The sequence below is a fragment of the Zootermopsis nevadensis genome, unplaced genomic scaffold (assembly GCF_977971745.1).
Source record: "Zootermopsis nevadensis isolate Lab colony 2312 unplaced genomic scaffold, Znev_1.0 Znev_ptg000009l, whole genome shotgun sequence".
NCBI classification, from domain to species: Eukaryota; Metazoa; Arthropoda; class Insecta; order Blattodea; family Termopsidae; genus Zootermopsis; species Zootermopsis nevadensis.
Genome location: NW_028259141.1, coordinates 5,903,544 through 5,921,286, shown reverse-complemented (window position 1 = coordinate 5,921,286; position 17,743 = coordinate 5,903,544). Strand labels below are relative to the sequence as shown.

The window sequence follows — 17,743 nt, the reverse complement described above, 5'->3', positions numbered from 1 at the left end:
GGTCCAACTGTTTTTATGGATGGAAATGATGAAAACTTAAAAAAAAGTGGCAAAGGTTTGGCTGGATCCAGTGTAACTATGCATGTGCTGCATATCAGGTACTCAGTATGGTTTACTGAAGTGGCATTTACAGTTCATACATATTTAGAAAAAAATTGAGGTTATGTATTACTGTACTACATCCTGTGGGTACTTTACAGTCTATTCTGATACTGACATATTTCAAAACCTATGCGACACTTTAATATTTATTCATAAATTAGAAGTGTACTTACTTAAGAACAGGCCAAGAAGGTGGCTGTCTACTTTATATGCCCATGTAGTCTGGTAGATACTGTCCACAATTTCAGAGCAACTTACTCCATCTTCAGGCCAGCTTAGTAAGCAACACAGACAAAAGTTCGGACAGATGATATGAGCAGGTTGAACATGGAAGGGTCATCACCAGACCAATGGGAGAGAAATATAAAGTACTAAACAACCACCTTTGTAGAAAGCAAATCTAGAAGGCTGTAAGTAATACCAACCACTAAAATGAAATTTCTTTAGATCAAGGGCATTGTACTTGAACATACCATCATTTTAAAACAGATACCTTCATGCTGTACTTATAAATTCCATGATACTCAGAAGTAGTAAGACAACAAATGGTTACAGCCCAGTAGTAACTGTATTTTCAAAACATACAGTAGAAGAAATTCCATTTTATTTGACAGTACCATTATTATTTTAACCATTCCATATAAATGCTGTGTGAATCTGCTAAACTGATTCGAACAGCAGAAATAGATGCACACATGCCACACCCTAATAGGGTTGTCATGAAGTAACCAAATGTTCTCCTCCTGCCTTGCACACTATTTTCCTTAAAGTTGCATTTTATACTACTCACACCATATCAAACATAAAAGCTGTAATCTTTATAGCAGCAGCCACGTAAAATTCCTGGATAATCGATGCTTTTGGCAGGATCCAATTTGTCATAACAACATTGTTTTACTTTCATTGATGTGTCTGAAGTACTTTTCAATGCTAAAAGGATAAAGGAGAAAAATATGTACTGAATGTACATTGTCAGTTCTGCACTTTACACAAAATACACATTAGAACTTCTAAAGAAAAAGAACTGGACAAAAGCAAAAGAGAACCTATTAGCACAAGTATTTTATGCAAACTTTTGATGACAACTGAAGGTGACCATTCATGAGGAAATATCAGGATATGTGCTGACCCATCACTCTGTTGACCACTACACAACCATTTGTATAAGAAACTGGCATCATATTACAAAGCTAAGAACACCCATTTATTCTTTCCTCCTGTTTTTAGATGCCTAAGTTCTATTTTATGCCACAGTGAATGACATATTAATTTCTTTGAAGTTCAAAGTGTTATATTCAAGTATCTCATATCAGCACAATAAGACTATTAAAGTGTACTGACAATTGCCTGAACTTGGTGAAAGACTCTCGGACTACAAGCCGCATCAGGTGACTGGAACGTGAATAAACCCTACCTTCTGCGAAAGGAACAGACTGGTTACCCAGCAGCCCTGAGTATGAGAACGGAGATTGTTCTCGAAACATTGGCAGAAGATACGGTTTATTCACCTTCCAGCCTCTTGACATGGCTTCTAGTCCAAGAGTCTTTCATCAACTTTGGTCACTGCAAATGCTTCACTTTATACAATTACCCAAATGTTCATGCAGTACCAAAGACAGCTGCCATGTTCACATGTGCTTCAGTAAATATGTAATAATTTGAAACACACCTGTTAAATAAATCCTTTACCCTTCCACTGCTGCAAACTATCACTTGGAGCCAAACTGATTTTGACAAGCAAAACTAATTTCCACTTCCATCAAAACTTCTGCCCTAATTTATTAGTTTTAAATTTAGATGTGGAGCTTCACATTTTTTACTCTTCAATTAAGACTATTATTATGGTGATTAAATCGAGGAGGATGTAATGGATTAAATGCAAAATGGGGTACTTGTGGGTTATCGGGACACATCGCTTTAAAAATAGGTTAGGTTAGGTTAATGTGTGTGGATAAATGACAAATACTTGAAAGTTATTATATTTTATTTCAATAAATGACAACTCAACTAACCTAACCTAACCCATTTTTAAAGCGATGTGTCCCGATAACCTACAAGTACCGAAAATGGTAATGTGTAATTATACAAACACAATTTTAGATCTCCCCAGAATTTAATCTATTCAAAGATTAAACAAGAACAAACACTAGGGATTACACAGCTTTCATCTTAGAATTTCATACGATGTGGATATTGGCTGCTACGAAGTCCAAACATCGCTGACAAATAAGTAAAAAGATGCTTCTTCTCTGGATGTTTCCTGATCACTCCTATGATCTGTTTGTCAACCAATAGCTGATCTGCTTTGCGCTGTTCTGAAGGCTTGTATGCCTGGAGGATACATAGTAACATGTGCACATAAAATCATCAAAACTATGAATACATTAAGAAGTAGTAAAAAATAATAAAATGAGAGGCAAGGGTAAGTAAATTATTCCTCATAATACTGTAACTGGCAATCCTTGTCAAATGATATCAAACAAAGAATGGAAACTAACAAATTACCTGCAACATGTTTAATTTCTCACCTCCTTTTTGGCTTTGAATATGTCACCTTCTGCTTTCTTTGGACGCTTCTGCCTATTTCTCTTGAAGTATTTGTCACTTATGCCTTCTGGCAACTTCACGCCTGAAATATCCAACTTCGTTCTCGTGGCAATCACAAAGTTTTGGCTCACACGACGCAAAGGACAAGCATTGATCTTGAAGGGCCCTAGAATGAGCGAAGAATAACGTGAAAATATTTCACCGTAAATATGGACAAGATATTCCTCAGAACACTTCTGTGTTTATGATATATTATAACAAGAGAAACACTGGAAATAAGCTGTAAAGTTCTTTATCTTAATAAGACTCAAACAGCAACACTTTTCAAAAACCCGAATTTCCCAGACTATAATATTTCAACCGATGAATCAATTACACTGTGGAAATATCACAATTTTTCAAACAATACCTCCATCATCCAGTCATTCATACCCTCCATATCAAATTCCATGAAAATCTGATCATCTGTTGTCAAGTTGGTATAGACGATGATGATATTATATGCCAAAACACCATAAATATGTTATCAGTTATCACATACCACAAACATGACATCAGGACTGATAACTAGAGGTAAAGAAAGAGTCAAAACCTACTTCAGTGCAGGATTACAACCAATGAATGGGCGGGGTTGACGCAAGAGACCAACGGTTACCCATTTATTTAAAGAAAAAGAAGAATGACATACAAAGCTTCCGCAGCGCCTCAGTTCCGATGCCATTATACAGAAAAAAAAATACTGAGAAAGGAAGCAATCAGTTGTCATTCAAAATTCTGTTAGCTGAAGGACTTTGTGAAGAACGCTAAATTGCAGAACACAAATGCCAAAATGACATTCGTCAGACAATTTAGTATCACAACAAAAAATTTCCACTGAAAATTATCTAAAAGATGGTTGTCCATCATCACTGCATACTGAGGAAACAATGTGTTCATATGTGCTTCGAGTGGATGTTATGAAACATAAGAGACAGAACTTGACGAAAATAGCTAGAAATGTGGGAAACAAGTTGATGGATGTTGCATCACGTGTTCTCCTACAGATAATTCTTGACCAAGTTCAACATTCCAATGATCTCACACACTTTATTCACTGCGCTATTTTAAAACTGAAAAATATCCAAAAGAAAAGGAAACTTAAAAACGTGACAAGAGATCATCCAATGTGTGATAATGGGAAAAGAAAATTCTGAACGAAGACTACCACATCGGAAGATAATTACTCTTAAGGAGCTCCTTTTAACAGGTGTAACTTTTAGTAAAGTCCCACAATATATAACCCATTATATTCTATTAAATACATACAAGTGCTGGTCAATAAAAATGAACAAGCCAATGAATACATTCTGTATCTACTTAAAGGTCAAATTAACACATCACTGTTTATACTTCACCCAATACACACCTGTAACAAGCAGCAGTCCAGATGCAAACACTTTGAGCAGTACAACACGTTTGCCTTTATGAGGTCCTGCAAGCAGTATGCAGATAGTTCCTGGAGTCAGTGATGAACGTGTGTAACGTTTATGCTGCGAGAAACACTTCTTGCTATGGTGGGGCTTAATCCTGAGGAGGAATCAAGGTGCAACTTCTTCAACAAACAGCTCAACAGCATGCAGCTCATAAACTACCCATAAAATCATTCAGAATAAATGTACTCGAGTATTCTTTTAGTACCTCAGTGGTAGTGACGAAAATAATAAATACATCAAAGGTTGTCAGAACATTTGTTATCAATCACTGGTACCTCAAAATTCAATTCGTTATGATTTATTTTATCCCTTACCCATTATTCCTTAAAGTAAAGTAAAGTTTGTCCCGCTACGTGCCGTATAGGCGCTTGGGGTGAGTGGTCAGCATCACGCCCCGGCTGGCCTTACCCCCAGGAAAGGACCCTGGTATGCATTGTAGAGGAGGCTGGGTGGGCCCCAGAACTGGTCTGGACGCAGAGGAAAAATCCTCTGCCCCTGTTGGGGATCAAACCCCAGTCATCCAGCCCATAGCTAATCACTATACTGACTGAGCTATTCCAGCTCATACCCATTATTCCTTATGTAAATTCATTTCCTTCAATCTTTTCTCCTGTATTCCTTTCCTATTAATTCTGTTTGTCTGTCCTATATTTCTTGCCTCCCCTCATCTAGTCTTCATGCACTTTACCCCTTTCTTACTATATCTTCCTTTTCCACACAGCAAAAGTACAAAACAAGTACGTCCTATAATGACAAGTCTGTTTCTACCTACAACTGTTTTCTCATGCATCGTCAAGTAATAATGTCAAATATAGGAATACTTTTTGATTGTAATGAGAATTCCATATCATTATTTTTTATATAACAAGCATATCTTATCACTTTCTACAGTCATGTAAATATACACCTGCCAGTATAGCACCACATGCAACTAGAAGCGTGAAGGTAACAGAAATGTCGTTCTTTGGAATGTATGTTAATGCACACGCAGTGCGCGCCTCTCTTTACTGCTCACCGTGCCGACAGCTCACAAGATGTCTAGCGACTACTGTAGCTACTATCGCCATTCTCGATAAGCTGAACGTCGCTGGTAAAACATTACTATGGCCAGTAGCCACTACTGAATGGAAAACACTCAATTATTTAAAAGTTTCTGATATAAATTAACAATGCACAGATAAATGAAAATAGAAGTTTACACACTTGAAAGTGACTAGCTATGTGCAAGTGATGAGGTTGAAGTGGCAATTTGTCTATGGAGAATCAGGATGTTTATACAATGCTGCGATGACCACATATGTAGAAGTTAAGGAAAGTAAAAAATATTAATCAAAACATGTTATAGGAAAGAAACAACTAGCCATAGCATGTACACATAATTTTAAGATTTTTTTCCCCATGCTCATTTAAATATCTCCTCTGTGAGTGCAATAAAATATAAACTATCCAGGAAATAATTCACAGAACAGTCATAGAACTTTAGTTCAGTTCATACTTATCAGCAGTAGGGTAATAATTTCTCCTCTTTTTAAGCAGAACTATACGCGTTTCTCCATTTTTCTCTCCACCAATCTTTTTCTCAATTGTTTTTGGCTTGACTGGCTTAACCTACAACAAGAGAATAATATACATGCAATAAATATTGGTAAATTTAATCCTAGACTAGCACACAAACTAAAAATTCTCACAGCTGGCTGTGTATCACACCACCTGTGGAAAGGGGAGGTTAGTACATATGGTACTGGAAGCTTCTCGACTGACTTCAATCTTGCTTCATGAGACTAGAAAAATCCAGGACTTGGGAGACAGTTTCCTTTCTGTAATTAAGGCAGGCTAAGTAGAGTCAATGATTATTCTGTACTAATCCAGTGACTGTGTTATAAGTGTGAACTTAGAATAAAGCAGTACAGCGAGACCCTGTAGAAGTCCACAGATACCGACCAGGACAAAGATTGTGGAGTAGACGCTTATTATGATGAACATAAGTTATAATAATCTGTGTAAAGTCTGGCCATCCACAATCAATGTCCCACTATATGCCGTGTAGGCACTTAAGGGGAGAGCTGCCTGTTAAGTGACCTTGCATCTCTAATTGTAAAGAGACATTCCAAGCTTCTGCAATACTTACTGCTTAATGTTATCAAATATAACTGTATTCAGCAGTAAAATTTTGCTGAACATATCTAATCTGTTTCCAAAACCTACCAGATCACTGATTTTGGTTAGGATGAAGTAGTTGAAATAATATGATGGACCCCAATTCAACTGACTGCTCAAACAGTGTTCTTCCTGGTGCATAATTAATCCCCATGCCATGAAAACACTGGAATTGTTGTATGGGTCTTGATCTTGATCTTGTTCTTGATCTTGACACTTGATGGAGGCAAGTTGTTAGGTTCATGCCACCCAGAAAGAGTATGCCCATACACATTGCACAGAAGACTCAGTGAATCCAGACCCAATATGGGAAGAGTGGTTACAAGAACAATTCCTACTTCTGCTCAGAATCAAACCTTGATAACCCTGCCCACAGCCTAGTCATTATACTGACCATGATAACCCTGTAAGCTAAAACACATCAATCTACTTCTAAACACTAGGACGGTTTAATACTGTACCTTCTTTTCCGTTTTCTTGCCAACAAACTTGTACAGCGCCTTCTTATGGTACATGCGAGTACGACTGAACCTGTAAACGCCATTCCCTAGGTCGTAGTTTCTAGGTTTACCACGCTTTGTATTTTTATCCTTTACTGCCTTCCTTGGTGATTTCGTTGGAGATGGCGAAGACATGGCTGCAGCAGCAATTTCTTGTACAATGTCCGCCATCTAAAAATTTGGGAAAACATGTTGGTCACCCCGGGACGCAAGATGCATCTAACATGTTCCCTTGATAAAACACCCATTTCGGAAACAAAATGTTATCTACCATTTAACGTACAGACATTTGCTGAAAGTATTTAATTCAGATAGTGTATTAAAGTACCTAGCATGCAATTCCTACAACAGATATGGTAGGATTACTACGATTATTACAACTAAAAAGTTTCTCAAGCAACACTCACATTCCCCCACTTCCGTCAGGACTGAACATTACTACCACAGATAATAAAAGTACCAACATCACAGAATAATGACAATCCCTGGCGGCCGAAGATAAGACTAGGAGATACTACTGCTCCCATTGCTGTCGCTAGAGTCGCTTTTACTAATATTGCTATAACTCAAGTTCTACATTACTGTGATAGTTAAGCTACAATTATAAACGAGACATCGATCACACTGACAGGACTATTCTTTGATTACTTCCTATAATGGTAGCGGGTAGTTCGAATATTACTGCAAACAAAAATACAGCAGGTAGGGCCTGGATTAGACTGTAGACAAGACACAATTATGTAAGCATCAATATATGACTTTGAACTCGGCATAGTTAAGGTTCTCATAGTTCTATTAGGGGCTGTAATGCCATGTGGCATGGACTCTGTCCTTAATATGGAGGCAGTATGTTCCTCAAAAACATCAGTACCTACCTACCAGGCCACAAAGCATTGCATTTAAATAAATTATGTTACTGCATGGTTGTTAGACTCTAAACCAGCATAGCAGCTAGAAAGATCAAAACAGTATGTAATGTGTAACACACTTTTAAAGTAAAGTTATATTAATATTGAACACTATTCATTTTACAATTGACCAAGTTTATAAACAATGTACATGTAATATATACCTTAAGATATGAAAAAAATCAACTTACTTCACACATATGCATGCAAAAATTAACCCTACAATATACAGAGGGAAACAAAACTGCATTTTGTTAAATGTTGTAAATGGTTTTATAAAAATATTATACAAACCCTTTCAAAGCCATATTATTTTTATCTACAACTGATTTTCACAGTATATGGTGGTATGTATTATTCCTATGAAACTAATAAGAGAAATTCAAATGGAAAGTAATATTCTTGTTTTATAGGGAAAAATATCTGTATTTAGAATTTAAGCATTTTGGTAGGTAGGCAGGTACAGAAAATATATGAAAGACAGACCATCTATAAGGATTATATTTACTCACAACATATAAAACTCTGAATACTTATCACATATAATGTATATGAGCTCTTGTGGCTTTGATGTCTTCCTGAAAATGTAACTTCTGTAAGAGAAGCATTTTTGCTGGAGAAAATAGATCCAGCAAGCAGAAGGATGATTCCTCGTGACATAAAGTAAAATTAGTCTGCTGATATCAACTGTTGCCTTCTAACATGTGTGGGGAACGTTTTAACTGAATGTACAATACCAATGAAGAGAGGCTGTAATTCTTCTGGACATCATTAACAAAGGACTCATATACCAGGAATGTTTACACTGTTTTTTCCAAGCCACAAAAATTCACTACTATTATGAAACACTTAAAACTTTTATTTTATAAAGAGCATGTTGTTAACACTTTAAAACAAACACTTCATATTAATCTTTAATACCTCTTGTGTGCAGATAATATAGCCCAAATGGCAGTTAAAAGATTAAACAATTTGATCTGCTCAGTACAAGTCTTGATCTACATAATAAGAAAAAGCATGCCCACCACCAGCAAAAATCAACACACTCCTTATTAAATTAAGTTTGAGACAGTTACACCGGCACTTCCCAGTTCTGTTTCAGTGCAGACAAATCCCTTTTGTTGCAGCCGCAACTTCACTTGCTGTACTTTTGTCTGTTTACTCGAACAAACTGGAAGCAAGATAAAAGCATAACCGCCCCCACCAGCTCCTGTCAGTTTCGCATGGAGGCCACACTTCGAGACGGTACTGCAGATGCGATCTAGTGATGGATGTGACACACCCAAAGCTTTCAGAAGTGCTTGGTTCATATCCACCAATTCCTGCAGTAGAAAAATGTAAACAGAATGCATACCATACTCCTAGTCCACAATATTTTACTTCGTAAGATTTTACACAACATTCATACCACCCACCATCTGTTTTGCACCAACTCATTGACACATTGAATTATACAAAGAAATACATTTAAATATTCAAGTACAATTTTAGGTTTACATTCCAATATTTATTTACTGTCTCAAATGTTATATGACACATATATATCGAATAAAATCAATATTTAAAGACTGAATGGGTATGAGCAAACATCTTGGCATGTGGGTTATGTCACAATTCTAGGAAATTGACAGCAATTCTACTAGTCATTCAAAATGCACCTGACCTCAAGATGTGAACCTCTGAATAAAATGTTAGAAGGATTTAAGGGCAGTCATGCCAATAACACATGAACCTTATTATTTACAAATAACTTATCCTCATGGAGTCCAGGGGGGGAAAACTTATGTCAGAAAATGGAGTGCAATAATAAACATGCAGCATTATTGTGAAGTTGACACTACTTGCTTGGACAGATCTGATTCAATAAGAATAATCTTCATATGGAATGCTTGTCATTGTGGAACATAAACAATAGTTTCATGGGAAAAATAGTTTAACTCAGAAATATTAGAACTTACTGCATAGAACAGTGTAAAACTACCACTCAAGACCTGGAAGACAGTGTTTTTGTGCCATCAAACTAATCAAAACACGTTATTTCTTTGCTTCCTCACCTCCAGTTTTGTATGAAGAGAATTCTGTTGTTCAAGTGCATCGTCATTTTTGGCATCTGACTCTCCAAGCTGCGTTAATATGTCTGCAGCAGCTATAGCAATGCCGTCCATGGCATCCAGTGTCGACTGCACCACTTCTGGGTAGTGCTTTAGACGCTCCGACACTTTAGCTACCATCCCAGCAGTATCTCTTCTCACTCCGCTGTCTACCAGAAGAATCTTCAACTTTGCTGTTCCTTGTACACGTTCTAAGAGTGGACCCTGTCCCTCTGCCCCCTTCCTGAACTTTACAATTGAACCAAAGGTGCATACAACATTATCAATTCCAGAAGGATTCCCGTGCATTATCTTCTCACCTATCAGGGACCAGCGGGAAATCAATTCTTTTTCTTTTGCAGAAAACATGGTTAAATCATCAACTGTCATTTCCATATCTTTATAACCTTCCTTTGAAATATTTTTGCTAGTAATGCCACTGAGAGATATCTTAGAACGGATGTAATGAATTAATACAGCAGAGAGACAGACAGAGAAAGCTGCAGAACTTCCAGCACCAGAACCGACAGCCAAGTCTGAGACGACTTCTATGATGAATGGCTGTATCTGAATATTCACACTACAAAATATTCCTGTGTACAGGAATAAAAAGGTAATAAGTGCACATTCTTGTTGAAATGGGAGCTGTTCCAATTTCAAGGATTTCAGAACGTATTCACGCAATGTTTCTATGAACTTCCTGGTATTGATGAGCTCTGGATTACAGAGATTAAAATCACATTGGGAACCGTTTAGCAGTGGTGGTAGCTTAGAAAGGAAAACATTGTTTAACTCCAGAACAGCGTAGACATGTTTCAAATCGATATTTGGCAAATCGAGGCTAATGTTCCCATCAATACTGTCTGTTTCTTTGAGTGTAACTTTTGTGCGGAGATTTAAACTTGCAGCTAATGCTGTCTTACCATGAACTACTGAATGCTCACCATGGAGAATAACCTTCCCAGGTGCTGAAACTGTGAAAGCCAGAGGATGTTTGACTGGTACCATCTTGTCTAACTATTTGACAATGATCAAGATTTCTCTGAACTTCGCTTCAGAATAAATGATACGATGTGACTTTTTATAACCTTACTGTTATAGTCAGTGCCATGCATTAATGTGATAAATATATCCTTTAAATAAATTATGAAACTGATGTTATAGTAACTAAAGATTCTGCCTTAGTTAAGCATTCTTTAGTTTTTCCCACTGTTGTGTTGTAAATGTTTTCTGAGAGAAGGCATGAATAGTCTTCAGTTCCTCTTCTAATACGGAGTTAACCAATCTGTAAGAAAGTAAACATCGGTAGCATCTTGAAAATATATAACTAATATCTAATGTAATTCAGAGTTTCCATCTATACAAAAATGCCACTAGAACACAAATCTGGAATGAAGAATTACTGAAAACCATCAACCAAGAAAAATTGAATTATTAGAAGGAGCAGATATATTGGACAGTGTACCTCTAACTAGCTGGTCTTCTAATGGTGAAGTTGCGTTTTCTTTGTGGTATGGACTGAATTCTTAAATATTATTTAGACAAGATTCAATTTCAAAGGCTCTCATGCCAGTTACTGTGACAACAGTAATAAATTTTCAGGTTCCGTAAAGGTTAAAAATTTCTTGACAGGATTAGTAACTATTAGTTTTCCCTCAGACATTAGGCTTCACCTCCAAACACTTGTATCTACCTAAAGGTACATAAGAACATAAAATCTGATGAGGCCAATTACATACCTAAAAATCACAATCATAATGGAGCTAATGAGTTCTCTGGCCCAGGCCATGGCCAGCCCCACACGATGCAGCTTTTTACATTAACAAAACATAATTTCGAGTACACCTTTTCACTCATCAGAGTAAATCTTCCAGCTTCAACAATGCTCCATCATCCACTAGCACACAGACATCAAAAGAACTTCCACCATCACTTCCTGAATCCAAAACATTTTGTTCTGAACAAACTGTATCCACACTTTTTACCATTCGTTTCTCTAATGACACAGCTGATATGTACCTTAGGAGCAGCTGCCATGGATTTAACTTCATAAAATACAGTGTAGCCTGTGAGTTCTTGAGACACCATTACACACAGTATATGAAAGAAAGCATTAGCAGTCATACTGGCACATTACTAGCTCTGGGAATTAATAAACAGTAAAAGACTACAGTCTTATCAAGAAGTTGTAAATATTTCTGAGATGACAGCACAATACAGAACCTCTTGAATTAAAATCCATGGCGTAACAGCTCCAGAGAGCCAAAGCCGACTAGCTTGACTGCTGGCCTCACGTTCACATGCCTAAGCAGAGGTGAACGATCATCCAAACAGATATAGGGTGACATGTGGTCAGCAGGACGAACCCCCAGCCATTGCTAGCTTTCCTGACCGGGAACCTCTTAAATTATTGAGTTACAAAATCCCCCATCTTGACTTCACGCATTCACAACATACATATACAGGAAGGATCAAGTGTATGTGTGTGTGAATCCTTTGTTAAATTAAACCACACAGCTCTACAAAGACTTATCAGTTGCATAACATAGTACTTGGTGGGAGGGCACAAACTTTATGAAAGAACAGCAAGATATTTAATGTTCACGTAGTGATCACTAATTATGAAAAATGAAATAAAGTTCAGACCTTCAATTTTCGGAACATACCAATTATGAAATACCTTAAAACTGGTCAAATCAAGGATGTCCAAAGTTGGAGGCATTAGTGATATACTGAAAACATTGGACAGTGACACAATGACACTGAAATCCTGAAACTACCTTTGCAGAATCAGACTGCATAAGTGTGGAACCTCGTCTACTTGCCTCTCCCAACACTTCACATTATCTTAATCCTTAGTACTTTATATATGTTAACTTGAAAAGCTATCTTTCTAACATGAATTCAAGTACACGAAGTAAAAACATGGTCCACTATCTGAAATGCAGAATTAAGGAACTTACATTTCACCTGTTTATGCAGGTGTAAGACTTGGCCTTTCACTCAAAGTGATGAAAAGAGGCATTTTGTACAAATTATGAGGGGAAAATTAATTAAGACGAGGCAGCAAGCACGAATGAAACATCTTCTATCTGACTAAACGGTGCAACAACCCAAAAGACAATTGTCTTCATATTCAACGCTGTAAGAACCTCGATCTCACTAAACTCACATTATTTATTCACTGAAATTAATTACAACACAGCAAACTCAACTGGATGATTTAAAGTGAAAAAGAAATTATTACTGGTTAGACACATACAATGATGAGCTATTTCCATTTAGTAGCTTGTATTTAGACAGACCTCCAAATACAAAACAGAACAGAACAGAGTTCTGAACACAGCTAACAAAAGCAAATGAACTGTGGATGAGCATAATCAAACAAATTTTTTTTCTTCAAAATATAACAATACAACCTTCCAGCTTCAGCAACTCCATTCATTACCATCACAATAGTAAATGGATGTTATGCCCCTGTAACGTCACGTGACATAAAAGGTATGGGGTGCGGACGTGTGCAGGGCTATCAGATCATGCACACAAGCAAGGACTGAAATAACATATGCAATGTCTCTACCATCTCATCAGAAAGTCACATAAAATATGCGAAACTATAAGCCCAACACATTACTTATTTTATTCATTCTTCACACTGTTAAGTTCCAATGTTAAGAAAATAAAATAATTTATTTCATGTCAACAAGTAAACATAAAGTTTTTCTGCTAGAAGCCATGGAGGTGCTTGGCAGAAAAGAAGGTGCAATTCCTATTCAATCTTGTCCTCAGCACATGGATAGGGTAAATGGTCAATGTCCAGTCTGTAGTCTGACACTATAGTCGGTGCAGTAGTTTTTGGCCGGTGGAATTTTCAAGGGCATAATGGTATAATGCTGACTGCACCGAGGAGCTTATCAGACCTAACACCAAAACAAAAGAAATACACTGACCTTGTCACCTCAGGTACAGAGACTAGGCCCGTCCGCCAGCTTCACCGGCCAAAAACTACTGTGCCAACTATACCACAGCTCATTATGTCAACAAGGAACATGACAATTATGGACCAGATTCAAAACTGCTCCCACCAAAATCACAGTTTCCACAAAAATTATACTATTTATAAACAATACAAATTTCCAATTCAAAAGCTAAAATAAAACTTATGTGTCATATCATTTGAAACTTCAGTCACATCAAAACATTCATGCAAGAAATCACTCTAGGCTACCTGATAAGGGAGCGTCGTTTTGTTACGTTCTAAGTTGAGTTAGTATGACAAGAATTTTAAATGACTGAAGCTTATACCTGTGTCTCTGCAGCAGAGGCTTCCCTTCAAACTTCTCTGACACAATGAGGACACTAAACTTTGCCCCACAACCATCAGATTCATCATGAACTTCCTGCAAAATCACGACTTCATAAGTACCAATATCCAAGCCATAGGACAGTCCTTGAAAGAAACTGGTTATGTAAGAACAGTAAAGGAAGGAGTTTCATTGAAACATATGCACAGAAACATAAAGCACATCAGAGAACAAATGTTTTATTTATGTATCATAAGCACATATATTCATGTAGGTTTATTTTATTCTTTACTTCATATTTGTACAGATACTAAAGTACAAAATTAATTTACAGTTTTAGTCAGACATATTTCTGATTAACATCTGTTATCCTCTGATACAATACTTAAAAAAGCATAACTGAAACATAATGAGCAAGATGTCAGTGAATGGCCTACACTTCAATTTTAACTTTTAACTAAAACTGAAACTGAATATCTGTCAGTATTTGAAATATGCAAAAAATAAAATACACACACGAATAGATGGAAATAACAAGTCAGAAAAGGTCAAAATACTGAATGAAATTCAGTTGATTCAATGTATGAAATTAGAAGCCAGTCTTTTGGTAAAAATGGCAACACAGTGAAAGTAAAAATAAATAGGAAACAAAAACAAGGTTAGGGCTCTACAGGAAGGCAAGCACAAGTGGTATAGATGTAAGAAGTATGCTCTCTGATGAACCTGAAAACAGAACATGTAGACTGCAAGAGCTAATGACAGAAAGCAGAAGCTCGCTGCTTCACAGAACGACCAACAATGTGACAAGAAGATACACATTTGCCATCTGCAAGTGGGTGAACGTATTTCTAAATTTGCAGACAAAATTCAAACATTACCACACATCATAAACCTTGTCCTAAAGATACCTAGACAGTGAAACAAACGATGAAAAACCTTTTCTATAAGGTTAACACTTCAAGAATGGAATCCATATTACAAAGAATGTAAATAACAACTGATCCTAACAACAGAAGACAAAACAGATGTGATTTGTTTTGGGAGAGAGTTTTCAAGAAGAAAATAAAATGAAGGAAGCCAATATTAAAGACCCACTTGTTTGAAATTTATGGAGAGACAAACAAAGCACAAATCTATATGATCACTTCCCTTGATTATGGCTGTAACTGCTGCAATGGCTGAACCAAGAGAAATTACATTGTACTAGGAACAGCCATTGTTAAAATCAGAATAGGATAGGTAAGAGTCAAACACACTGTCACAACATTTGTAAAAAACGTTTTTTCTTCCTTCACAGTATACATTAAATATGTGCTGCCATCCCATACATTTCCAGCTGAACTTTAAGGATCTGATTGCCTTTTGCAAATATACTACAAAACTGCTAGCACATAAATAAAGAGTTCAGCTGTGAAAGCAGTAAAATTCCTAAAAATCTTGTATTTGTAGCTTTCTTATCCACAAGAGAACCCTAATATAACAAATTTGTGTATTCGAAAATCATGTCACATGGCCACAAAACAAACTATGATATTCAATGTTAGAAAGCCAACACCCCAAAACACATGGTCATTTTCAGGTGAACTGTAATACCAGTTCTACATAGACCGATTCACATCCAGTGTCACTTGGTATCACAGTTACAATGCAAGGGGACACTGCTTTCTGCAGAGCATGGAGGCAGGTAAGTGCACCATTTTAATAAGACTACAACCACAAACACAGACAGTGTAATAACTTTAATGTAAATACCGTAATGTAATCATTTCTATTCACACAAGGAAAATTGGTTAACGGGAAAGTGGGCTCACTTTCAATAAGTTACTTACAATATGAGTTGCTTCAAGCTCCTTTTGCAATTTTGACTTGATGTAATCTTCAGTATATGACATTATGAAATAATTGAAAAGGTCAGTATGCATATACGGTACTTCTTTAGGACAAAAAGAACCTGTTCTTCTAATATAAAACCCGTAACAACCTTACACTTTTCCACGCAACACAAACTGCATACTAACCCCGGGGCCTGACTGAATTTATTTGCGCGCTCTCTTTTAATAGTTGATTGAAACTGCATGGAAAGATGCCACAGATAAAAACAAAACATCCGTCATAACTCATGGATCTTACATAGTGGGGGAAGGTTAAACGTGACCTCTACCAAGCCTTCCGGGTCCAAAACCATTAATCATACAGGCAGGTAACCTATGCGACGTGGCAAATAACCCTTAAAACACAATTTTGCCAACATTTTTAACCTTTTTGCACTTACATGGCGTTACAACCCAGACGACGGCTATCATCGTGGCAAATTTTCTAAGACTTCAGTGGTGTCTGAGGATACTACAATAAGAGCAAGTTTGAACACACGTTTAAAGCATAATACCCTTATGATGTGTAATACTTTCGTCATAAAAGTTAAAATTCAGCTAGTAATGTTAACAAATTTCCAACATGCATAAGCATATTACTTTTCTCGTACGGCTGTGTAAATTCGTTATGTGGTTTAATAACGGACCTGAAATTGATGATCATGCAGCAGAAACAGGACTGCACTCTGAAATTCCTTCAAGCCCAGTGTGGAAAGAACAAGTTCTGTATCAGTATGTAACACACAACCCATATTTCAGATAACTGGCAGTATGCATATAGTTATCTGATTAGGCATATGGATATGACCATGAACAAATCCTATAGATATAAGCTACCTTAACTTTCAGTGAGCCAAGCATATATACAAAACTACAAATTATATACATTTTGGTATACTGGATTTTCAGAAGATATTTTAGTCTAATCCCCCCCCCCCCTCTCTACATTTTCATTAAAGCCTGTTTTCCTAAAACAGGAAAGGCATATATCAACACAAACATCAAATACTCACATATATATTTATTATTCAAGTCATATACACAAACTTTTAAATTATTGATGTTAAAATTTAAAACTGATATTCTGCGCCATTCATCGTTAACTCGATGTTACAATGTTGCGCTTTAATATTTCTACATGTTTCGATGTCATAGCATCATCTTCAGGTTTTTATATTTAAAACTATTCTATATTTATTAATGCAAGCTTTTCGTTGATTGTAGATTGTAGTTTACTATTGTAGGTGTTTTCTTTGATCTTCTTATTATTTTGCATATTATGTTAGTTGTTCATTGTTCAAAAGATTGATGTGCAGTGTGTCCCTGTCTGATCAGGTGAATGTCAGTTTATAGAGACACACTGCACATCAATCTTTTGAACAATGAACAACTAACATAATATGCAACATAATATGCAAAATAATAAGAAGATCAAAGAAAACACCTACAATAGTAAACTACAATCTACAATCAATGAAAAGCTTGCATTAATAAATATAGAATAGTTTTAAATATAAAAACCTGAAGATGATGCTATGACATCGAAACATGTAGAAATATTAAAGCGCAACATTGTAACATCGAGTTAACGATGAATGGCGCAGAATATCAATTTTAAATTTTAAATTTTAACATCAATAATTTAAAAGTTTATGTATATGACTTGAATAATAAATATATATGTGAATATTAAACACAAACATGACGCATCAAAACTATAAAAATCAAATACTGTCTTACATTCATGGTATGTAAATTTCAATGTCTATCTTAGTTCACACATTGTATACAG

General features: G+C 36.3%; 3 protein-coding genes across 4 annotated transcripts; all 3 read right to left on the bottom strand.

Moving 5' to 3' along the window:
- Window positions 1-2,196: 2,196 nt before the first annotated feature.
- RpL6 (ribosomal protein L6) lies at window positions 2,197-7,334 on the bottom strand. 2 transcript variants are annotated; one of them, XM_022071566.2, is made up of 6 exons: window positions 7,186-7,334; window positions 6,740-6,949; window positions 5,617-5,729; window positions 4,055-4,215; window positions 2,631-2,815; window positions 2,197-2,433 (listed from the first exon to the last, which is right to left on the bottom strand). In XM_022071566.2, the coding sequence occupies exons 2-6, from the start codon at window positions 6,947-6,949 to the stop codon at window positions 2,272-2,274; spliced, it is 831 nt and encodes a 276-aa protein (XP_021927258.1). In that variant the 5' UTR covers window positions 7,186-7,334; the 3' UTR covers window positions 2,197-2,271. The 2 variants fall into 2 exon arrangements, with proteins under 2 accessions (XP_021927258.1, XP_021927266.1); XM_022071574.2 differs by having other exon boundaries at window positions 7,107-7,225.
- Window positions 7,335-8,169: 835 nt separating this feature from the next.
- On the bottom strand, window positions 8,170-10,788 carry Mvk (Mevalonate kinase). Its single transcript, XM_022071533.2, has 2 exons — window positions 9,741-10,788; window positions 8,170-9,008 (listed from the first exon to the last, which is right to left on the bottom strand). The coding sequence occupies exons 1-2, from the start codon at window positions 10,782-10,784 to the stop codon at window positions 8,739-8,741; spliced, it is 1,314 nt and encodes a 437-aa protein (XP_021927225.1). The 5' UTR covers window positions 10,785-10,788; the 3' UTR covers window positions 8,170-8,738.
- Window positions 10,789-10,929: 141 nt separating this feature from the next.
- Window positions 10,930-16,044, bottom strand: LOC110833451 (bolA-like protein 2). Its single transcript, XM_087345660.1, has 3 exons — window positions 15,910-16,044; window positions 14,082-14,176; window positions 10,930-11,061 (listed from the first exon to the last, which is right to left on the bottom strand). The coding sequence occupies exons 1-3, from the start codon at window positions 16,000-16,002 to the stop codon at window positions 10,962-10,964; spliced, it is 288 nt and encodes a 95-aa protein (XP_087201786.1). The 5' UTR covers window positions 16,003-16,044; the 3' UTR covers window positions 10,930-10,961.
- Window positions 16,045-17,743: the final 1,699 nt, after the last annotated feature.